The sequence below is a fragment of the Haplochromis burtoni genome, unplaced genomic scaffold (genome assembly GCF_018398535.1).
Source record: "Haplochromis burtoni strain Fernald_Lab_line unplaced genomic scaffold, NCSU_Asbu1 Contig_88, whole genome shotgun sequence".
In the NCBI taxonomy this organism is placed as follows: Eukaryota; Metazoa; Chordata; class Actinopteri; order Cichliformes; family Cichlidae; genus Haplochromis; species Haplochromis burtoni.
This window is the reverse complement of record NW_024582449.1, coordinates 1,550,223-1,575,213: the sequence shown is the minus strand read 5'-3', so window position 1 is coordinate 1,575,213 and position 24,991 is coordinate 1,550,223. Positions and strand designations below refer to the sequence as shown.

General features: G+C 39.2%; 1 protein-coding gene across 15 annotated transcripts in view; it reads right to left on the bottom strand.

Moving 5' to 3' along the window:
• gramd1bb (GRAM domain containing 1Bb) overlaps positions 1-24,991 on the bottom strand; it is a 116,138-nt gene that overhangs the window by 47,738 nt on the left and 43,409 nt on the right. For 8 of the 15 annotated variants that reach the window (XM_014335176.2, XM_042222553.1, XM_042222554.1 and 5 more), the window contains 3 exons: positions 17,113-18,271; positions 8,475-8,564; positions 4,855-4,881 (listed from right to left, as the gene is read on the bottom strand). In XM_014335176.2, coding sequence (XP_014190662.1) covers positions 4,855-4,881; positions 8,475-8,564; positions 17,113-17,519 — 524 coding nt within the window. In that variant the 5' untranslated portion in view covers positions 17,520-18,271. Of the gene's footprint in view, positions 1-69; positions 2,302-4,854; positions 4,882-6,561; positions 7,239-8,474; positions 8,565-17,112; positions 18,272-24,991 lie in introns of those variants that run through there. The other 7 variants (XM_042222562.1, XM_042222559.1, XM_042222560.1 and 4 more) reach the window with 4 other exon arrangements.

Genomic DNA, 24,991 nt, shown 5'->3' with positions numbered 1-24,991 from the left:
TGTTGCACTTTAACTCCAGGGCTGAAAACATTCTGCAACTGCACACCGGTAACAGAAATGAGAGCTGACCTTATGTTTGTGCATGGTGAACAGGCAGACACCATCCTGGCCTCTCTCCTGGCTCTCATGGCCTCTCTTCCCTTGTTCCGTTGTCAAAGTGTCACTTATCCAACATGTTTTGTCATCATCACCAAATGTCGAAATCCCCGTCGTCCTTATCTTTCAAGCAGCACATCCAGTGTCAGTCAAATGAGACATAATGTCTCCGATGCAAGCAAACCAAAGTGATACAGACACTTGTAAAGCTAAAATGCTTGTTCGGAAGCCGCAGGATGTCCAGGCTGACTAAATGCTTATATCTTGACAGAAACTGAACCAGCTGCTCATTATTCCAGCTATTGTCAAATCACTGCCTTCCTTCCTATACATAACAATAATAATAATAATAATAAAAAGAAAACACACACTGAGCTTGTGTTTTCAGTCTAAGTGGCTCTCACAGTCGCTTTCTACTGTATCACCTCACATCTGCTTGCAGAGCCATGGATGAGCAGTTGTACGCGGGAGGATGGATCAAGGATGTGAGCGCACTGATTGGCTGCCTGGTCATGGTGTGTGTGTGTGGGTAGGTCCCTTTGGTAGGCTCCCTGCGAACGGTTATGCTCGACGAGGGTGGTCCTTCACCTCTTTTCCTCTTGTCGTTGCTTTATCAGCCCCCCATCCTGTTCTGCTTCCCTCTGTCTCCGTGTCTGCACTAAAAGCTGCAGTTACGCTTTCCTGTTCCTCAGCCACCGCATCACAGCATGCTTGTGAGGACGCCACATCAGTGCTTCAGTGAATGCATGCGCACAGATACTGAATGAATATGGAGAAGAAACAGCAGCTGCGTCATGCATTCATTTCCTCTTTCCAGACGTAATGGCTCTAGCAAGTGCTCACTGAAAATTTATTATATAAATAAATAAATAAATAATTAAAAAACAATAAAAAAAGTCTCCTCTGAGGTCACAGCCTGAGCTAGACGTGGAGTAAGGCAGGAATCAGCTGTAGGTGGTTCAACACTGGATGTTATAAACAAATATATATTTTTTGGTCAATAAAAAATGTAATGGTCATGAAATACCTGGTAAAAATGGCATCCATAGTTTTTAGCTCATTTTTATTTATGTATTTATTGTTTTTAAATTAAAAATCTCATCATATGTTACGTGAATTCTTGCCTGTATAGTGAAAGTCACCCACAGCCAGACTAGTGTGTTTTCAAATATGTTGAATCTTTGCTTTTCTGGGCCCATCTCACAAAGTAAAGGGCAAGATCAGATTATGCTGACCTCCATCACTGGAAGCTAATGTCTCTAACCACAGACATTGATCGATAATCCAGCATTTGAGAAGGCAGAAAAGCAATGCAGGCATTAGAGCAAAGGCAGAGAGGATAAGGCAGGACTGTTTGGAAGAATCTCAGAAGCATAAATATCACAGCTAATATAAGGGGTGTCCATTATTAGCCAACCAAATCTTAGTTGATGAGGAGCCTCTTTATGGACCACGTTTTGATTGGTAGTTGGCTGCAGCATAAAAACAACAACAACACAACAAAGAAACACAACTAAAGTCAGTCAGTCATTCAGAGGCAAATGTTTTCATTTATATGGCTGGTGCCTGTGATTATTAGATTAGTTATTATCCAATGAGCTGGGCAGAACTCAAACAATGTTAATAATGTTAATGTATGTAGCATAAACCTAGCCAGCATGTATGGCAACGTGCTTTAACACAGGATAACGCAGACATTATCACATTTATAATAATTATAGGTTGTGCTCATTATTAGGCTTTTGTATTTCTTTCTCACTTGAAAAACAATGGAACGTTCCGAACCATTTTTCCGAATTTCCTGGAAAATGTATATGTAGATAATTGCTGAGTAACCCCATTAAATTTTCCATGCAAAGAATGCATCAGAGCTTCTTTCTCCTCATCAAAACTGAAAGGTTTCTAATTACACTTGCATTACATTTTACCTAACCAAAGGGCTTTTTGCATGCATTATTTACAGGTGCTCCTATAAATAAGTATTGATCTTAAGCAGTCTGTCTCACTACTTAGGAAATACTGGAAGCCCTGTTACAAGGTCTACGGAGATAGATTTAGGTCCTGTTGGCTGTGGGATGGGCCTCACGGATTGGTCTTTTCACACTGTACCCCACATAGGGATGGGTATCGTTTAGGTTTTATCTGATACCAGTACCAAACCGGTACTTTGAAACGGTGCTGGTGCTTAAACGGTGCTCGAACCGGTGCTTAAAGAATCAAGAACACAAACTTTGTCCAAAAACCTCTCATGTTCAGCTGTTTTTTTGTAAAAAGATAACAATGTTAGCCTTTTCTGCAGCTATAGGGAATTTATGGCATCACTCTTGGCTGGAAGCAGTGCTTAAACAATGGAAAACACAAACTTTGTCCAAAAACCTCTCATGTTTGGCTGTTTTCCACTTTTTCTTTGGTCATTTTAGCCTTTTTGGCCAGGGTGAAGGGAGTATCTGCCATCCAACAAGAAGACATGTAACTACGACGGTGTTTGCTAGTTCACCTTACATGCATTAATTTAATAATGTGGTTAGCCTACTCAACGTAAATTACACACGAACAACATTAAGCTACTCACGCAGAGAAGAACGGCTGCTGCTGCCATCATCATCCATCATCATTTCTGCTACACTGGCAGGGCTAGGGGCCACGACTCTACTCTTCGGGTTTTTGGGGGATGTTGCGACCGATAACAGGCAACCCACCCACAGTAGATGTGCACGCACGGTGTGAGGTCTCGCAGCAAGCTATCGAATACGCCGCATTTCTTGGCTTTTAACAAAATGCTATACGTTGCCAGGTGTTTCATCAGATTCGAGGAGTTACCTCCTTTGCACAGTATCAGCTTAAAGCACTTGTTGCAGGCTGCTGAGTTTGCATCTTTTGCTATGAAGTACAGCCAGACTTTGACCGCTTCGCCTTGGGCATTTTTAATCTGTAGCTCTGCTCTAAAAGAATGTACGTACCTGAGCCCGCCTACTACGCTCGCAAAGGTAAAATGATTGGCTGGAATCCAAAGTGCATGACATCTCAGGAAAAAAAGCACCGAAATAAAACACCGAAATGTGCGCTGCTTTTCGGTCTGGTTACTACCGTTTATGTCAGAACTGGTACCCATCCCTAACCCCACACATGCTTGATTGGATTTAGGGAGTTTGGCGACTGGGTCAACACCTTGAGCTCTTTGCTCAGAGTAGTTTCTGCTGTGTGGGGAAACACATTTTGCAGAGGGACGTCAGCTTCAGCAACATTAATAAAAATGCAAGGACTTAAGACTTCTCATCAAAACATTGCACTGTAATAGTACGATCAGCATTTTTTAATTCCCCCTCCTCCCTTATTTTTTTTTAAATGTATGACTGGTGTTAGTACATCTTGTTTTTTTAACAACTAATCTCACTAATCATTAAAAATTTTACTGCTAATGTTTAATTATATTCTATCATATGCACTCATAACCATTCAGTTCTGTGTTTTCCTCTCAATAGGCAGTTATCCACCTCTGTTGTTCTGCCATCCTACCCGAAGCAGAATGTATGAATCATTCTAAAAATGCAGAGGTGTTTAAGTGAAGATGGCAATCAAACAAAATGCAACAAAAGCAGCATCTCTTGGACTAATAGTTAACACTCACTATTACAAAATACACCCACTGTCATTCAGAAGGTTTGCCCACCATATACAACATGCAGCTGAGCCACCTGTGTATCCAAAATAAATTTCAGACATTCTCAGAGTCCCTTGTCCTCACAAATTCAACAAGCATTAACTAGGAAGAAAAGGAAAATCAACATCTAATTACCATCAATTTTCCCACAAAAGGCACGGCTCCTGGCTTGAAAGGCATTGCACTAAATGCCGGAGTACAGAGACTCCTAGTGGTTTAAACCTGGACTGGCCTACTTGTCACCAAACTCGCATGACTGACCACTCAAAGCATACCAAAGCAGACACACGCATACCAGATTGCACACACACAAACACAGAATAATAACAGTGTTCATTCAGCTCAGAAAATGTGCTGCACAAACATCATTTCTCCTGAATGATCGCTGCGAGCATCAAACACAGGCACACATCAAAAAGCAAAGCGCTTACATGGTTATGGCCTCATAACAAACTGCCAGTATCACTTTCTACATAAAATAAAACCTGCTCAACACCATGTCTGAAAGTTAGTACAGTATATCTATTACTGGGTTGACTACACTCTGACTCAACATTGGAGAGCAGTCCTAAAGTCAGAAACGTAGAAACAGCAACTTATATAATTTCCCGTCATGCTGCCGGTCAAAGACTTGCTTGTAGCCAATCACACTCACCTTTCCAGTGTACGCCTTGGACCTTTTTGCTTCAGGTCCAGCACAGTCTCTCTTGCACAGCCTTCACACCCCAAAGAGCAAAGTGTCTGTGCCCACAGTGTGAGTGCACAGTGCTGACCTGCCACCGGCTGGGTAGCTAAAGGACTACAATCTCCACAACAGTGCCCAACCTACAAAGCCCTGTTTGTGTCTAATGTTGTTTGTCCAATAAAAGATAACAATGGCATTCCATGGCTTGCAACTGTATTCACTGCTGGCCTCTCCAAATGTAAAGCGTATTCAGACACCTTGGTTGGTGGACAAAGGCGTGAATCTGTGTCACATGAGGGGTGGGTGGGGCCAGGGCAGATGGGGTGACAGTAAGGCTGGTCACGGTGGATAAGCTCACCAGCATACGATGCATGCCACCACCTCTACGGGGACGATGAGGAAGTAGACTCACCTGATTTTGTCCGCTGCACTGTCAGACCTGCACGGGGGAAAAAAGCACATTCAGTCATAGCGTACTGCAGACACGGCTTGTATCTAACAGCTGAAACACTCTGCATCATATTATGTGGTTGTGACATCAAAAAAACACTTTCTTTTTCTTCTTAATAACTATAACTCCTCACTTTAGAACAACTCATGTAAAGAATCTATTGCATTCATTATATATTCATATAGTTTTACAAACTCACTAACTATAATTTACCTGAGACGCATGAGGTGAGGCGCATGTCCACAACTGCTTGTTAACAGAATGGTCTAATCAGCCAATCACTTGGAAGCAATTATATTTAGGGATGTAGGCACTGGTCAGATGACGTGCCAACGTTCAAACTGAGCATCAGGATGGGAAGAAACTTTGAGTGTGGCACGGTGATTGATGCCAAACAGAGTGGTCTCAGTATTTCAGAAACTGCGTCCCTACTGGGATTTCCCCGGAAAAATGATTGGTCGGACTACTTTGAACTATCAGGAAAGCAACAGTAGCTCAAATAACCACCCAAACAAGAAAGGAATTAGAAGCAGGAATCACCAGACACTGAGGAGCCTTCCTCTTCTACAGTAATAAAACCAGAATACAACCTGCTTGAAACCAAGTTGTCCCGTTAAGTTGACAAAGACTCATTCAGACTGATGGCAGCATGTTGGCAATCTGTCTGCATTTACAAATTAAGTACAATTATTTACAAACCTTCAACAATCAGAGGGTGACTGCAGTCAGTCCAAATCAGACTGCAACTGTTTGCAGAAAGGTTGCCTCCTATCAGGCGACCTGTGCAACCACCTTGCATTCAAAAATGGTATTGACTGTGCAAGACCCACAATCTCTGGGCAGCTACTGGCTGTGAATGTGAAAAAACTTATTCAGGATAATGATTTACTAATGTGTACAATTTGATATCATTATGTAAGAATGAAAACACACAGTGCATATTAATTCAATATTTGAGCATTTATAATCTAGTTATAGATATCTGGAGGGGACGAGCTTCCCCAGTGTATGATTAAATAAAGTCCATCTCTGTCTGCTTGCTGCATTGTAGTGCTTCATATGGTGGTGGAAATATAGCTGCGGATATATTACTTAAACCTTCTGAGAAGGGAGGGGCTTTAAAGCTAAGTGTCACATGACAGCCTGGCAATTTCACTGTAGTTACATAAACGTATTCTCTATTCTGCAAATTGATCCGGCATGTCTCACAATGCACAAATTTTCATTCACAACTCACAATCATGTGCTGCATCATCTTCACCGATGAGTCATATTACACTCACTTAGCAAAGTCACATTGTGATATTACATAACACTATCTGCAGTTAAAGTGGAGGAGTTGAGCAGAAGCGTCAGAGGCAACGAAACCAAAAACATGACAATGACAGGGAATGAGCAAACTTGTCTTCACGTCCTTCCCAAAAACCTCCACAGATGCCCTGATAATCTGGCTGAGGCAGCTAAACGTTCACATACTGTGTTAGCCTGCTGCCACTTCACCAGAAAATGCAGCTGCGCACATCATACACCGAGCAAAAACTGCAGCACACCAGGCAGACAGACAAACGCAGAGAGAGCAAAAAACACAAGCGTGACTGGCATGGAGATGACGACACGGGCGAAGTTTGCGAGAAGGCAGCCGCCGGGCAGAAATCCAGCTGTTTTTACCTGCAGAGGAGACATGACATTCCGTGCCCTCTAAAGCCGGCTACAGAACGCTGCTCTCCCTGCAGCTGCTGCAGACAAACCTCACTAGCTATCACCAGTGCAGCAAAGAAAAGAGCGGCAAAAAATCCCATAGGTTTCACAGGTGCTGTTCCTGATTTGAGTAAGAGGAGACACTGAGCGAGGAGAGTGCGCGGGAGGGAGAGCAGGACAGAGAGAAACAGTGGAGGTGTAGTGCACAGCTCTGGTAGACTGAGCTAAAAGCAAAGACAACTAAGTGGGTGGTTATTCAGAGGCTAGACGGAGGGGATTCTTGCAAATTTTCTCTTCAGGTTGTCCTACTTTTGCATCATGCTTGACTGAATCTTAGCTCTGCACGTGAACAATATGAGCAGCAGTTTATTTGCTCTAAAGCAACAAACTATTTATTTTAACCAGATTCTACTCTGTTTTTGGCACACCACATAACATTATGAGCATGAAATTAGCCAGTTAAGAAGAATAATTATTGACACAGTCTTGTGTTTTTTTACCTGCAGGTTGTCATTATCTGGTGTGATTTTAAGAACCACCCTTGGATTGAAAGACTTATAAATTTGGTGTGCAGGTTTTCTTATGCAAAAATCTGTTTAATTTTTGCAGCGATCTAACAAAGTTCCTTTTCCTCATCTTTTTAAAAAATATTATTTTAATATTTATAGCAGATGAACAGCTAAAGTTCCCATATGGAAAAGAAATAGTAAAAACTTACATGATTTACTCATGAAAGTGGCCACTTTCTCATTAATTTCATATATTGTTTTAGTAAGTATCCAAAACATACAAGTTTCATTATATAATTTTTCAAAGGATATTATATGTGTTTTCACTCTTGTATGCTTTTCATACAAGTTTCACACAAGACAGATACAAACTTTATAAGATTTATATATATCTTTTCCATATGGGTTTGCTGTGCAGGGACAGAGACCACACTAGAGACTCTGCTTTTGTTTCCTTTACTCAGCCTGAAAACTACCACATGTATTATCAAGGCTTCTCTACAGCTTTACTATCTGATTGTAAAAATTGCCATAAAAACTGGATATCACATCACAGGCCGACACACGTATGACAAATAAAGACATGCACACGCCTAAGCACCAGATTCAGTTACTGATTTTACTTCTCAGTAGTGATGCTGTGACAACTGCAGCAAAGAGTGACAAAGAGCTAATCTCTCAACTCAAGCTGAGCTCTGGGACGCAGAGCCTCTAATTGCTGTGGGAGAAGTTACATATCACCGCTTTCAGATGACTGCGGCGTAGGCACCAGTAAAAGAACCTTCTCTGTCAGTTTGTAGTTCTCATGAATGTCACATCAGAAGGAAAATCAGAGCGTGGCATTTATGGATGGTTCAAAAGCTTCATTTGAATCCATTTTCACAGAACAAGGCCCCTCGAAGAAAAAAATAATGGTTTTTTGAATGAGGCTTCAATTAGCATTTTTATGAAACTGATGAAATATCTAAATGTAAAGCCACAACCAATCTTTTTGCCTCACCGTCACTACTGGCAAAAAAAATAGACCTTGGACTGCCCTCTACTGGAGAATATATGCAATAACCAGAGACTGCATATGAAATGACCAAAAACACTGACTTCATTGTTCTTTCACTTTGAATGACTGTATCAGATAGACACACAAAACACAGTGTATGTGCCCTCACTGATGCTCACAGCATCATAATTCCTCTAATAATAAATTAAATTCTTACAGAGTGACCCTTGCAGTGTAGCACATAACTTCCTGGGTTTGACCTTCAAATCCCAGCTTCGACTTGGTTTGCTAACACATGTTAAAAGTCCTCTTGCTCTACCACATAAAAAGTGTCTCATGCAAAGGCAAATCTGTGCAGCAGTTACACACTTGCTCACCTCTCCTCTCGGATCAATGGAGTCAAGAAGCGATTGCTTTCGTCTTCATGGCTACTCTGCAGGCTGCTTTGCTGACTGCTTTGCTGGCTGCTGCAAGAAAATCAGGGTGACAGTCAGTGTCACACAGTTCCAGCAAAAATGAAAAGATACAGACGTTGCATCTAAAATGTATTTATTTTTGGCCTATTTCTCCCTAAAATAAAAAAGAAAAAAAAAGAAAAACACAACAAAAGCAAACATACATACAAATAAACTCTATGCGTGGACTTATATAAAAATAAATTTCATCTATTAGTTTCAACTCTCACACTGTCAGCATGTAAAGTATGTGTCAGCTACAGTTTTTGCATGCACATATCCCATGGTAACACTAGAGGGCGATATATGACATGGGCTATGCAAAGAAAGAAAAAAGAGTTCTGCAGTTTTTTTTTTTTTGGGGGGGGGGGGGGGGTTACAGATGTTTAAATATATATATAGAGAGAGAAAATATTCATTCACAAAAATGGGGCTTGAACAGCTTAGGAGCCAGAGATCTTTTGAAGAGATTTAGGATTGTTTCTGCTACACCACAAATAATGCACAAGCTGCAGTATATTTATCAGTTACGTCTTATATAGTATATGACTAATACACTAGTAATAGAGAGCGTTTTTTCCCGAGCATTTATTTCCCTATTTTAAAATTCTGCAGTTATTCTCATCCACGCTTTGACATTTAAGAATAAAGCCAGTCTGTTGGGAAAAAAGGTCTTCATTAATTCACACTCTTAAGTCTGCAGGATGCCTTGACCCATTTCCTAAAGCAGCTATGAGCTGTCCAAGCCTGGAGGAGATGCTGGAATGTATGAAAAATGCAGATTTTGGGAGCCTGAGATTATTTTGGGAAATTGTTGACGCACTTTGAAAATACTTGTCCGAGTTAATCAGTTATTTTAGTAATCTGTAATGTTCTTTTCGAACGTTTAAGTTTTTACTATTAATAATACACATGTATGCACGGCTACTAATATAAATGAAAAGTAGTTAATAATTGTTATCATGTAACAAAATGTAACAAAGAAAACCCCAGCGAAAACAATAAACAAGCTAAAATTAGCTTTATCGGATCATCTGCTGCTTTTCTGGTACAAAAACTTGACTCCTGACTGCAGATGTCACTCAAAAGATAAATTTTTGCAATTTCATATCATTTTGCCGGGTTCCTATCTTCCCTCCTGCTTCCTCCACTGCAAGCTGTTCACTCAAGGTTAAGACATACTGTATGCACTCTAATCAGATGTGTTTATTCTGGTGTATATATCTGTCCTTCAGAGCATGCTCATTCTAAATGACAAGAACAGAATGTAGACATGGAGTCGATCCAGACTGAATTATTCATTGCTCGTACACAATTAGTACAATACCCCGACACTATTCATTATACTTTCTTACTTTTTCCTTTTTAAACCAACATATTAAAAGGTACAACAAAATCAAGGACAACAAAGCTACATAATCCAAACTTCGATCACGTATGATCCATGTTTATAATTTATATTGTATCTCCTCATCTTTAAATATTAAGCAGTGACTGGTTTACAGTTCGCAGGATACATATTTTCTTTCTTTATTTAGTAAATAACAGTTTTAAAAAAAACGAAAGGGAAAATGAACTTTGCAAATATGCGGCTTGATGGTTAGTACTTAATAACAGCCCATCAGTTTATAAACACTTTTTATAGCCACTACATTCTTTCAGTTCTTGTCTGGGGGGATTTTAACCTACACCTCCAGAATAAAGCTTCTAGTTCTGTGACTTCCTTCAGCTTTTATTTTTCCGATGCTAAGCTTGGGAACTCTGACAAAACCTTGGCTTGCACCTCTTACGTTGTCCAATTTTGAAACCCTCCTCTTTTTCAGCTTCTAGCACTGTTGCTCATTCAGGCCAAAAAGTTCACTTTAATTTCATCAGTGCCCAGGACTTAACTCCAAAGACTCCAGGCTTTTCTTTCCTTTTTTTTAAAATTAATTTGCAAATATCTCACTTGGCAGTAAGCAGACAGGTCATATTTGTGTAGGTGTCACTGCACAGACCAGAATGTGCATTACTATTCCAGTCTAATGCAGTCAAACACTTAGAGAGGATTTGCCTTTCTATCAATCCTGCTTGACATGTACAAAGAGTGCTCTCTCTCAAAGTATATCTTTACCTTCCAGAAGTCAACTTGTCCTCCGGTGTTCTTGTTAACTATGATTTTAAGTCACTGTGAATTGTGGAACTGTCTACCTGACAAAACTTTGCCATCTTCTTCCCGCTGCTTAATGAGAAGCAATTATTTAAATTTCCAGACCTTGTTAAGTCACCGGTTCCCCTGTGCTCCAGATGGACACACAGTGCCTTCACACTGGAAGCAGCAGGGGAAATAAAGATGGACGATTCTCAACAATGAAACTTCTCTGTTCACAATCCAAGCATGTGACTATAGATGCTATGCAGTTATTTAGATGTTCCCCAAGTCAGAGGGTTTGTATAGCTTTGTATAGCCTATGAAGTCATAACCCTAATAAAGACTTTGCAAACATTATATTAGAGCTCAGACCACTTAGGCTGCTCAAAGTTTTACAAACTACGTGATGATTTTTTCTTTTTCTACTCTAAAACCATGAAAAAAAATCTTCTCTTGCTTAAAACGTTAAATTTTATGTCTTTTGAAGACGATTTTAACCTCTATGTGTAAAACTACAGACATTACGACAAATGTTGACCATGGTTGACCAAACTAACCACTTTACACCTTAAAGTAGAAGAATTCACCTGGTTTTGACATGTAATCAGAAGCACTGCTCTTTAACTCAGAAAGTTCTATTGTTCACATAATGACACAAAAATACCAACATTGTTTCTACGACTGCAATGAAACTACCTGAAGAACAGCAGAGTTCTGGAAATCTCTTCAAACCTCAGTTTTTTTTTCTGTTGAGTAGCTGAAATATTTATGTTTAGACCAAGTAGGGGTCAAACCAGGTAAAAATGTTCTACCACTTTCTGGAAATTGTTCTGCTCTTATCAAGCAGCAGCTTCCACTGTGTCTGTAAGCTCCCTCTGTTCTTTGAAACACTATCTTAGACACGCAGAGATACACATAGGTCCACATGCACACACAGTGTGCACACCGAATGTGTCAGACCACAAGACGAGAAAAACATCAGAATGACAAGATTAAGATGAAACAGGATAACATGTCAATACTGCGACAAGGGATAAGTAAAAACACTCAGGCTGGACAAAGAACGAGGCTTTACTTAGAGAGGATTAAAATCAATAACACTTAAATGATTTCATGATTTCACATTCATCACTAAAGATTTAAACATTTAAAGCAGTTTGATGAGAGGAAAACTGATTGGCCTTCCATGTCAGTGATGAAAGAGCTAAAGTTGTATAACAAAGAATTAATTATTTAAAGAATTTTAAAACTGCAGTCAGAGTCAAATAAATCAATTGTATTCTACACCCGTTAATTCTTTAGAAATGTAAAAGGCATCATGGCAGAGCTGATTTACTACAGGAAGCGTAAAACATCTTAATTTCATCCTAGTGAAATACTTCTGAGTGTTTCCACGAGGAGAAAACAGAGTTCTTTCACATTGCAACACATCTGACTATCTGTAAAGGATCTGCCAGAGTTGTATATTAACTGAGGAGTAGAAGCAGGTTTCACATCACAAAGCTTATGTACACATTTTGGGGGCACAACATTTCTACTGCTGATTTTATGTGACATTTACACACTAAAAACAAGTACTGACAGGTAACATTTTCGACACCCTATATGTAAATGAAACATAAGAGTGCTTATGTAAAATTTCTCCTTACATCTCAAAAAATGTTTCTAAATACCTGCTATTATATATAATGTGATATAATATTTCTAAAGCCTTTCAGAAGAGAAGACCAAGGTAACCAAGGTAACAGCACCAGATTCCTTTATAAATCTACAAAGATGTGGTTAAATATAAAAGCTCTGCTACGTTTGTATATTAACTGGGAAATTAAAGCAGGCTTCAAGTCACAAAACCAATGTAGGCATTTTAAAAAGCACAAGATTAATAGGTTTTACTTCGGCTGCTGCTTTTGTGCCGTGCCTATGTCACTCAAAAAACAACTACTAAGCTAAAAGCCTTTTAAAAAGAAAGAATGATGTGGTGTGTTATACCCTTCATATTTCATATCTAAATTAACTTCTGGTGGTAATTTATCTTAATTTTAAAACCTCCAGAATGCAATAGCATGAGGTTAAACTATATCCAATTTAAATGAACTGAACAGCAAACAACTAACTACAGTATTCATGAATGACAGCTTATTTATTATTTTTTTAGGTTCCACAATCTAGAGTTACTATTTGTTTGTTTGTATGAAAAGACTCCAAAATAAGAGGAAAACCAATTGCATTGGAAATCGGAGGTCGCAGTGGTGGTTCAAGCTGCATGCCGACAAAAGCTGCCTACAATAACAATTTATTTCATTCATACGTTTTTCGTAGTGAGCCATCAGATATTGTAGTAGATATTTATATGAATGTTAACAGCATGGAGTCAAAGTCAGGGAATGTTACAGATTGATGATGAATTAAGTGAAAAAACAGAATGACCGACTCCGACAGTGAAGGTTCCAGGAACTTACAGTTTTAGGGACATTTTACTGGCATGATTTGGAGCCACTTTACAGGAAAGGGTCACTGCAAATTAATACAAAGCACTCATGAGTCATGAGAGAAAAAATTTGTATGCTCATGGGAATGTTTTCTCCGGGAAGAAAGATCCCCCACTCGTAAGGCATGAGGGGTTACTGATGAGAAAGAAAAATTATGTAAAAGATATTCTGTGGCATTTGTAATTTCTCTCTGATGCCTCTATCATGTGATGAATAAGGTAGGTAGAGTCAAAAAGCTACTGATATAAGAACCTGTTCATTTACCAATTAGTAGTAGTGAGTGAGTATTTGCAGACAAACATGAAAAACTACAGGCAACCACGGGAATCTGCTAGCAACCAAAGCAACTAAACTCACTGGGAGGTTTTTGGTGCATCCACTTCTTTGCAACCCTTTTCACCCAGCAACGGCCAGAAACTACTGGGAACTGCTGTCAACCATGATATACCGTGATATGCACATTTGTATCTAACAACCATGTGGTTGATTCACATCCAACATGGCGGACAGCTGTAGAGCAATGCGCATGTGACGTCATGCGAGACCACTCAGTAGAAGAATGTAGGAAAACAGCTTTCAGTCATAACAAAGGTTTCGATACAGCAAATGTTATATTAAATATCAACTCTGCGAGAGAACACTGTGAAACAGAACAAACTGTCTCCGACGTTTACGCACTTCTTGCTCTGCTTCAGCAATAATTAAGTAACGACAAACATTAACATCTGAATTATTTATGTCACTCTCACACAGTTTTAAACCATGGTATTTTTTTTCTTTTACATAATAGATTCAGTTGTACCAGGCAGCACACTGAGAAGCCATGTCAGCTTTATGCCACAGTACATTATTAAGCTGAGGAACACTTCTTACGAAAGTTCACATTACACCTTCAGGAAGAAGTAGAGATTTTCTCAAGAACTGCTCGATAATGACCATATTTCACACTCAAGGATGCTGCGGCAGTTATGCACCTCTGGAGAGTGCCTTCAATTCAGAGAAAGATAGCACATTTATGGAGGGAAGAATGAATCTATTCCTGTCTGCTGTTAGCAGTGATAAGTGGCCCCCGAAAAAAACAAGAAAGACAGAAAAAAAAACGAGAAGAGAAATTATCAGAGCTTTTCCTTCTAGCTTGTCATGGTTTGGGAGGAGAAAATATTATTTTTCAACTAGACTAACCAAAATGCATTTGTATTCCTAGGCCAACCAGACAGGTTACAGTTTAGATTCAGGTCAGACTTATATGAGCAGTGAAGACAATAAAGATGTCTAACTGATAACTAAAGGTAAATGCCACTAGTTCTGTGTCTCATTAAAACACAGTCACAATCTCGCCTTCTTTTTTTCTGAGTTATAGCTGTGAATACCAGTGAAAAAAAGTAAAACATTAACATGCCAAAGTAAATATGTCTGTGAAGCTTCTCAGTCATCCAGGTCATCGTACTCTAAGGAGCTTGGAAAGAAAAGCATCTAGACTTCTTTAAGTTTCCTTGAAGATGTTTCAACTCTCATCCGAAAGCTTCAGAGCGACAGGTGGAGCCCTATCACTAACCCCCTATTGATAATGATACTCTACCTAATTACACGAGCCAAGGTGTGAAAACGGGTGTAGGTCACAATCAGCCACGGTTTCGGGTGAACCCATTGTGAGAGGTTAATCTTTGACCTTTTGGTTATTAAATGTCACCACATTACCAAATTATTCTATTGCATATAGTTCTGTGGAATTTGAGAAGAAGATGAGACGTAACAAAGTACAAATACTGTTACTGTACTTTGCTAGAATTTTCAGGTATCTGTACTTTACTCGAGTATTTATTTTTCTTACTTTAACTCTTAACTTTCGCTCTCTACATTTTAATACAAGTATCTGTATTTTCTACTCTTTAAATTTTCAAAACAGCGGTGTTACTTTAGGTTTAACACATTTTGGGGATATTTTTATTTAACAATAACACCTGAATGACTACAAGAGATCTTATTTGTGTATCCACTGCTCAACAAATATCAGCAAAAGCAAATTGCTTGTGTGCAGTTTGTCACACAGTGTGTCTGCAAGCTGTGTTTCTCAGGGAGAGCAATGATGGCACTCACAGATGGAAGGGGAAACTACAGAGGTATATATCTAAAAAGGAAGAACTGCTCAGTGGCATTTGATAAATTGGAAATTTAAAGCTGCATTAAAGGTGCATTTTTTGCTTTTATTTGATAGTGGAAGAATGAAGGCAGACAGGAAAGTGAAGAGAGGGAGAAGGGGAAGTTATGATGCAAAGGGCCGTGGGTCAGACTCAAACCCAGCGTGCTGCACTCCAGCCATGTGGCATATGGTCACCTGCTCACCCACAGAGCAAATCTGGCACAATGTCCTAATATTTTTAAAATCAGGTATTGGATCTGTATATGATGTGAAGCTATGTTTTTTCATATTGTGAAATGTCCTGGAAAACAGACTCCGTTATTATTAAAATACTGCTGTTTCGTGCAGGATAAACAGGTTAGTTTGTGATGGATTTTAAAGTAAAGAACAATGTTGGGTGGTGTTCAGCAGCTGAAGTTGATCTATAACACTGAACAACACTTTATAAGGAATTCCATGAAGTCATTACTGTTCCCACTTCAGGAACACTGAGGCATTTAACGCTTACCATAAATCATAAATATTAAGGTTTCCTGTTTAACTATTAGCAATTATCTTATAGCCACATTAGCCATCTGTTATTATTAAGCTAGTGCCTATGGAGAACAATAAAGCAGTAACATTAATGTGGAAGCAAATATTATCAGCCCTGCTTGTCTGTAACATTAACAGATAACGTTAAATTAACAGGATAAAACAATTGTTTGTGTCTAAAAAATGGATATTAAAAAGGAAAAGTCTACCAGCCACACACTACACAGGAACAGTGGCAGAGAGTGGCAACAACAAAAATATGGCACAATGTTACCTGAAGCATAGCACCATCTCAGACAAGATTAAAATAAATTGGCTTTATTTTTTCGTCAATACCTAAGAGAAACACATACTTAGTTACGTTGTTTACAATATTACTATAGTACTAGTAGTAGTAGTATAATAGTAGTATTATCATTTGTTTTTAAAGAGTATCAGAATTTTGTCATTATTTCCTCTGTGACACCAAAGTGTATTTTCTAGATATCAGTCACGAGTTAACTAGTCTCTTTTGCTAAGTCATTTGTTTATCTTTGCAAAATTAGATTATCTGCTACAAATAACATTCAGAGGCCTGACTGAACAATTGAGTGCATTTGCAACATTATTTGTATTTGCAACCTGGAATACTATGACCTTTCCTCATGCTGCACGCTTGATTATTTTATCTGAGATACCAGACTTTGCACGCACATACTTTCAAAGGAGGAAACCTTTTGATTATCTAAACCTTTTGATCTGTCTTCAATAGTGTAATCAGATCAACCTTTTAAGCTATGAGTAAATGACTGAAAACATTTACTGTGTATGCCTCTTGCATGCAAGAAGATGTAACTTGTTAATGTGGGTAACCTGTGGACAGGGATCAACACTCTGGTGACTCCATTAATGTGGTGCAACAATCTGTGCAATTTATTTTGTATTTTTTAATGGCTATTATGGCCCTTGATGTTCTTTTTTAGTTTAGTCTTTCTGCATACAGCCCTATTGTGACTGTTCGCCTGTGAAAAACACTTAACAAATAAACTATCTGACTTATTTATTAACTTATTAACTAACAAAATATGGACGAAAGACAAGCACAATCAGTACATAAGACTCAGCTAAACAGAGACCTAAAGGTTCAGTCATTGAAAAATACCATGCCAACAACTGAACTCTCAAGTAGGAGATACATCATTAGTGCAGATAGCAGGAATTATGAAGCATCATGGAGGTATTAGGGAAGAAGAGGGGTTTAGGTGAATAGAAAGGGCCCATACAAACCTGCTCTCACTGCCTTGCTCCTTCTTTTCTCTGACCTTCAGCCACTTCCTCAACAGGAAACGCTTACGGCGAGGAGATGCACTTGGTGTGGAGCACCTCGACCAGGAAGGAGCATCTTCGTCGCTTGATGGTGTGATTTCGATGGAAGGCAACTGAAGGTACTCCTTGGAGCTGGAACGGGATCTGGCTGTAAGGTGGCAGTTGGTCGGCCGCCCTCTTTCGATCTCCCTTTCACTGGGCACATTCCTCATGCGGCGCATTTTGAAGCGTTTGCGACGGAGGGTTGGTGTTGACGAGCTGGATCGCACAGAGCCATCTGACACAGCATTGTTTCCTCCATCGGAGTATGCTGGAGCATCTTTTGGCACACTCACCTGGAGTGAAGGAGGTCTAAGAGTGTCAGTCATGATTTTTGCCTAGCTCTCTAAATACTCCCCTAAAGCACTTCTTTTAAGATACACTACTTAAGATTATTACAGGTCTTGCAATTCTGTGCCTTGAAGAATTGCAGAAAAGCTCAGGGCTGAACAAGTGAGGCACAGTTGAGATCCTTGAAAATCTTTGGTAGACCTCCCATAGCCCCTTCAGGTCTTGTTTATGTTAAAGCCCTTTCTGCATGCTAGCCTACGGATTATAAGACTGGCATATAGATCCTGGTAGTAGATATCTAAGGCTTAACCAAGTCCTTTTGCTGCTCCTCAGCTGTTGGTGTTTGTGTAGCTCAGTGGCCAGCTGACTGATTTAGAAGAGCAGTCTTGTGGCGGTGAACTCAGGCTGGAGAGAAGAGGGCTAGATTAGATAACAAAGGGGGCTTCTGTTCTGAGGCTAGCAGATGAAACATGTATAAGGTCTGTCAGGGAGTGTAACACAACTCCTTTGCTGGTTCTCCCTAGGGACTGGGAGGCCAAGTTACAAACGCACACACATCCAACTACACATTTACTATGCCACTGTCCGAGAGCTGTTATTTTAGCTACCGCTAATGCTAAAGGGAAGGCAACCACTGTCAGCCGTTGATTGCCGATTCCGATGTATGAGGTTGGGAGGCTGTTTGCCGTCACTTTGTGCTCATTTTGGCGATGCTGCAGGAAGACACTGTTGCTTCAGGCTGAAGTCCGTCTTGTGCCCCAGTGTGCCGTGCTCTCCACACAGTTAATGCCTACAGGTTAAAGGGAAGTGATAGGACTGCGAGGTAAAGGCAAGGCTGAGGATGATAATGGCCAAGTTAAGCAGTCACACACAACCACACAGGCAGATAATCAAAAGAGGCAGGGCTTAATGGGCAAGAACCCACACAGACAAAGGAAGACACCATGGACACCAATCACAGGAGACAGGCAGCACACTGTTCTACTCAACATACGCTGCCTACCCACCACCATGCACCAGCCTAAGTCTGTCAAACCACAAGGCCTTTGCTAAATGTATACAAGACTATAAACCTTCTGCCAATATCCACAAAAAAAGGAAAGGAAAAAAAAAGTCACATGTAATGGATGGTCTCTGTGGATCACTATCATTGTAAACAGAGGATATTTGAGTGGTTGCAAACTGTTTTATGTGGTATATGTACTCAACAGAGAAGCTTTCTTTACAATTCTGAAGATGATAATTCTTTCAGCAGGTGATTTTGAAACTGCAATGTTACTGACAGCTCCTTGATGTCTTGTTTTTTTTGAATGAGAGCAAAACCACATGTGTCACTATTGTATGTCTAACTGTGAAGCAAAAAGCAAAAAAAAAAAAAACACAAGACAAAAAGTGAAATGGGGCATGTTAGAAATCAACACAGAGCAAGTTGCCAGTACTGTGTGAGAAAATGAGATACAAGTATCAACACATGCTCATGCCCAAATCACCAAAAATATTAAGAAATGGTCAGAATCTTTTGCTGTCACATTTAAGTATATTTGTTTAAATGGGAAGGACAATGCTAGCTTACTAGCAGTGTTGGGTAAGTTACTTTAAAAAAGTAATTAATTACTAATTACTTAGTCAATATTGTATTTAAAATACTTATCTAATTACTGTGTCAGAAAAGTAACTTAATTACTAAATAAGTAATTTAACTAAATACTTCTTAAAATCCCTATAAACCTTGAGTGGGCAAACAATAGAAATTAAACTGTTTAAATAATAAATACATTTTTTAAAGATGGAGACTCTACAGTACGCAGCGGTAGCATCTCTTCCACAATATAGGCTGCAATTATTTTTTTAAGCTCACCTTCAGATGCTTTCTGTGCTGCTGAAGTAAAATCAGGTTTTGCCTGCTTAGCAGGAGTTGCCGCGGTGTTATCCATGGATGATGAACAAGGATCACTCAGAAGTGTTCGTCTATGCTCTAGACGAAGTAATTAGTTACTCTACTTTTTCAGTGGAAAAGTAATTTAATTACAGTAATGCATTACTTAGTAATGCATTACACCCAACACTGCTTACTAGTTTACTTTATAGAATTTTACTTGTTTTACTAATTTTATTCAGAGTGGAAGATAAAAAACAAACAAACAAACATATGAAATACATGAACTGAAAAACCATACTAGTTTAAGAAAATATTAGCTCAGACTAAATTTGATGGCAGCAACACATCTCGAAAAAGTTGGGACAAGGCTATTTTTACCAGTCGATAAGCGTCCCCTCCTCTTTTAACAGTTTGTAACTGAGGAGACTAGTTTCTGACTTTTGGTGGAGGAATGCTGTCCTTTCCTTTTGTTCTATTTTGAATAAAATAATGGTTTATGAAATTTGCAACTCACTGCGCTTTCTTTACTTTTTGCGCATGGTCCCAACTTTTGCCGAATTTGATTCGTAGACTTTCTAACATTAGAAGGCAAACTTTTCTTGGGTATCACAGTGATAAGCCTGCTGGAGATTGGAAAGGTTTCCCATTCTGTGACGTGACAATGTGACAGAAGGTGTGACAATGGCATAAACAAAAAATGCTCAGTTACAATCTCAAGGCTCAAGGTTTAATTAGGCTTAAGCAGAAACAAGTGCTTTAAAATGTGATGCCATGGCATCCTTACCATGTGCTGTATTTGATGAGTTGTGAGACTGCTACTGACAAGATAGCAGAGTGAATAGTGAATAGTGAAAATAACCATCTGTGCTTTCTCATAGCCCACACCATTAAAAATACTAGCATGGTTGTTGTGCACATATGGCTTTCTCAGTTGGGATCTATGAGGTGAGAAACAAACAGAGACTGGTAGTTTATATGCCTGCTATGGTAAAGACAGTGCACATCATGTTTGCAGAAAGAGACTGAATAACATTACTACTGCTGTTTCTAATATTCCTACGAAAACTAATCATGTAATAATTAAACAGTTAAAGCCAGTCAATAATAAAGCACTTTAAAAATGTATAAACTTCATAAGGTGTCAAGATTAAATATCGAAGACAGGATCATCCAGAGTCAACGATCTCATTGACTAGAAGCCCTGTTTTCTGTAGAAGCTCTTACAGATTTAGATGTATAAGAGAGGAATATAACCATGCAATAAGTTTGCCCAGAGAAAGTGAGAACATGAAAATCCCACTCTTAAGTCAGAAAAGGCCTGATCTTAAAGATGATCCAGGAGTCATAATAGAAGTGGGATTTGCCGGCTGCACTCCAGCATTACAAAACATACTGTAAAGTCAAGAGAGAAAAAATCCTCCAAGGTTTCTTGCAGAGTGTTAAAGCGGCAGCCAACAGATAAAATTAATTCATACCTTGTATCCTAAAATTGAACCTTTAACAGCAGATCTCCAGGGTATCGTAAGTAGGACAAAGTTGGCTTTTATCCATGCGTGTTTGTAAGAAATCAACTGTGCTATGATAGTATGACTACACATAACACTTCAACTGTGTGGTTAGAACCTCATTGGCAATGCAGAAAATAGGCCAGGTCTAATAATGGGTTGGTTTTTTGACAGGATGCAAATATAAGCTTGTTCACAACTACGTTCAGCCGTATTTAAAAAAAAAACAGGATGTAAACCACTCACACCTTTTTTTTAGCTGCCTACACTTCCAACCCACTGCATCAACTGGCTCATCTGCATGACTAAATCAAAAGAAAATAAAGGAACCACTGATGCCAACAAGCACCACCACTGAAGATTCACCATCATTGGTAACCATCAAAACATTGCTGAAGACATGGTACACTACAGAACCAACAATATGGAGCTGAAAGAAGCATGGGAGGATGTAGGGCTGTGCGATATGACCAAAATCTCATCTATCGTCCCGATAACGATATAAATCACAAAAATGTAACATTTTCTCTAAATTCTGTGAATCTTGGGCAGCTCGACTTGCGGGAAGTGTTTCCAGGTGGGCGTCGTGGACCTGGAGTCGAGTGTTTTAAGCGATGCATGAAACTATACATTTTTAGACATAAGTTGTAACGGCCGCCGTTTCTTTGTGAGTATTTATTACACGGCGTGCTGCGGGGAAAAGCCTATTCTAACGTTTGAGTCTAAGGTTTATTTTTTAGCACCTTTTTTGCTTCTCACTCTGCATCTTTCACGTGATTGTTTATTTTGAAAAGTCTCAACAGGATCTTGAGCTTTAATTGTGAAAGGTTTATGTGAAAGATAAACAAGTGGACATGCGATGGTTTTACCGTCGTTGTTGCTAACCACAACGCATAAAAACAGGCGCTTGTCCGTCTGTAGTGTGCACACTATAATATAAGAGAAAGAGAAAACTTTAAGAAATTAATATAGCCACTACAGTGACCACAAAATGATGAAAAAATATTGCCGTAAACAGTTTATTTTGTGACACCACGAAACAAACGATAGCGTAAAATGAAATGATAGACGTTTTTATATTGTCATCCGATATATATCGTTATATCGAACAGCCCTAGGAGCATGAGATCTACTTAGTTTACTTTACCAAACTGATTTTATGTGGTACATGCCGCTCAAAAATCTGTCAAAAAATGTTTTAGTACGACTTTGCTAAGCTACGAAGCCGCACCGCTTGATGGATTGTGGGAGCATTACGGCTACCGTAGTCAGGAGCCTCGCAGAGTGATACGTACTGTACTTCAACATAATATTACGGTATTGTGTGTGTATAATCTCTTTTTAAGTTTTGTGGATATTATATGGTTATGCTCAGGATATGTCGGCCAATTTCCACTGGAAATGCCTTTTGGTTAAACTGTCAGCAAAGAATTTGGATTTGCACTGTTAAATTTTTATATAACTTTAATGCACATAAAAAAAACAGCTGCTTGTTTAAGTGAAAATACATTGAATGAGTTTTTTGCACTAATAAAGTTGTGGAATTGTAAAGTATTTTGTCCTACGTCAATTATATCGTTATCACAAATTTTCAAATATATATTGTGATAAATATTTTTGGCCATATTGCCCTGCCCTAGTAGTAAGACCTGCTATGATGACAGTTTAGAGATGGTGGCAAAAACACAGGAGGCACAGCTGGAGGTGACAGAGTTAACATTTTCATTGGTAGTGATCAAGATGGACAGGGTTAGAAATGAGAACATCAGAGGGACAGCTCAGGCTGAGAGGTCTGGAAACAATGTGAGGAAAGTGAGGCTGAGATGGTTTGGAGCACAGTAGAAAGGATAGTGGATATATTGCCAGGCAGGAGGAAAAGAGGAAGACCACAGAGACGATTCATGTAGGGAAGGAAGACACGCAGAGAGTTGGGGTGAGAGAGGAGGATGCTGGGGACAGGATGAGATGCATGAGGCACTGTGGCAACCCCTAAAGGCAGTAGTTCAAAGAAGAAGACGAAGAATATGCAGATAAAAGCTGCAAATTCAACATGCTACCAGTAACCCACTGCAGGCTTCCTTGCAATTTGTCATGTAAGATTATATCAAATATTCAGCTTAAAGCCACTTTATTGTTCAAAGATCAGTGCAGAATGGCAGCACTGTTTTGTAGTCGAGTGAAATAAAGCCTTTTAGGAAATTCTTACAGTATGAAAGCTACCCTATTGTTTACTCTTGATGCACATGTGCACAGTCATGAAGATGATCTTTTGCAGGAACCCTGTGTAAAAAATTTGCTCACTATTTAAAGTTAAAGGTGCTGGTACTCTTTACTATACATTCACACACATACACACAGTGACCTAGAGGCTGAGCATGGAAGTGGGGAAACATCATGCATTAATCATGGCAAGACAACGAGTCTCATTACAATTTCACACATTCTAGCAACCTCGGGTTGTACTCTGACACTGCTCGACTCACACATGTGAGCAGGTGATGTCATTTTTAGCATGACTGAGCGCTTAGCTTTAGTTGTTCTGTAGTTAAATGAACAGATTAATAGTTTTCATTATAGTTATGCATGTGAGAAACACTGCTCTCTAGCTGGAGAGCATGTTGACACACCTGTCTAATATAATATTAAAATGCAGAGTGCACAGCAGGAAGGACCCGAATGGTCTAACCATCTTGTGTCTCAGTGCCTTGTGCACTTTGCCATGTGGACATTAGCGGAGTCAACAGATGGGCCTACCACAGAGCGGCTTTGCTGTTACAGCTGAGAAGGCGATCGCAGTTTTCCATCACTGTAATGACTACAGAAGACAGGACAACCATGTGATTGCTTGCCTTTCACGCGTCATTACTGACCATCAAAGTTCAACTCTATTGTTCTCTGCATCTCTATTCTTAGCACTCTGTCCCTGTTAGCACAATGTCAAAGACTGTGGGCATGCTAATGCCGATTAACAAACACTCATGAAAATACATGCAGCATAAAGTGTTCTGATTAGTCAAATTAATTCTTTACAAGAGCATAAAATATGCAGCATACAGGACTGAGAGATCCATGGTGTTTTGGTAAGTAATGCTACGTGTAATAACCATGGTATGGATGGTGGATTACACTTTTAAAGTGGATATTTCAGTGTGGGTGGTAGGAGCATATGGCAATAACAGATTTTCTTTTCTATTTTTTTCAATAACAAGCGTGGGAATCAGGCTCTAAAAGTTTCTCCATACATGCATCTACAAACTCAAGTTTCAAAATTAAACTACCTACCAGAAAAGTTTTGGAATACTGTTGTGCTCCTCCAACCAAATTACTAGTCATCATGTTAAGTACATATTATGGTGCATTTTAAGGTATTTATGGTCTTTCGACACATTAGAAAAATTTATTTAAAAAGAAAACACGCTGAAAAAAAAAGAAGAAGAAGAAACTGAGTTAAGTTTGACTGGTGGAATCATAGCAACAACAACAAAATGTCAAAGACACTAAACAAAAATGGGGAAAAAATATTTTCGCATAAAATATTTATCCACTGGCTCTGCAAATGTCTTTCTGCAGGCATGATGTCTTTTCCCTACTAAACAACCTATTGCTCATACCAAACTGTATCTTTGAGCAGCTATATGCCTTTGGGAAACTCAGTAGTGTTGCAGAACTTTATAACACTGGATCTAGTTGGGTGACAGGCAAGTGTTACAGTACATCTTGAGTGGAGCTAATAGGATTAGAAAACAGTTTATGTAATAGAAAATTAACCTCATCTTACCTTTTCCTTTTGCTGCACTAAACTACTGTACAAATCTCAGAAGTGCTCCAGTACAGCACGCTGACTTTAAAGAAGGAACACATTGTACTGCAAACGACATGTTCAGTGGTCTCTCTCGCTCCGTCTGTCTTTATCGGTTCGCCAGATTTATTTTAGAAACACGTTAAAAATGAATGCATTTTTTTTTTCAGGAATAAAAAAAAAGGTACATGTACAAGTGCTAAGCTAAAGGTCTTGTTAAAAGACCACCCTGAGACATGTACAAGCTTTACCATGCAGCTTCCCAAAGTGCATCCTTCTTAATTCCCAGGAGAAGCTGGGACCCTGTTTACTAGAAGGTTTTAAAAT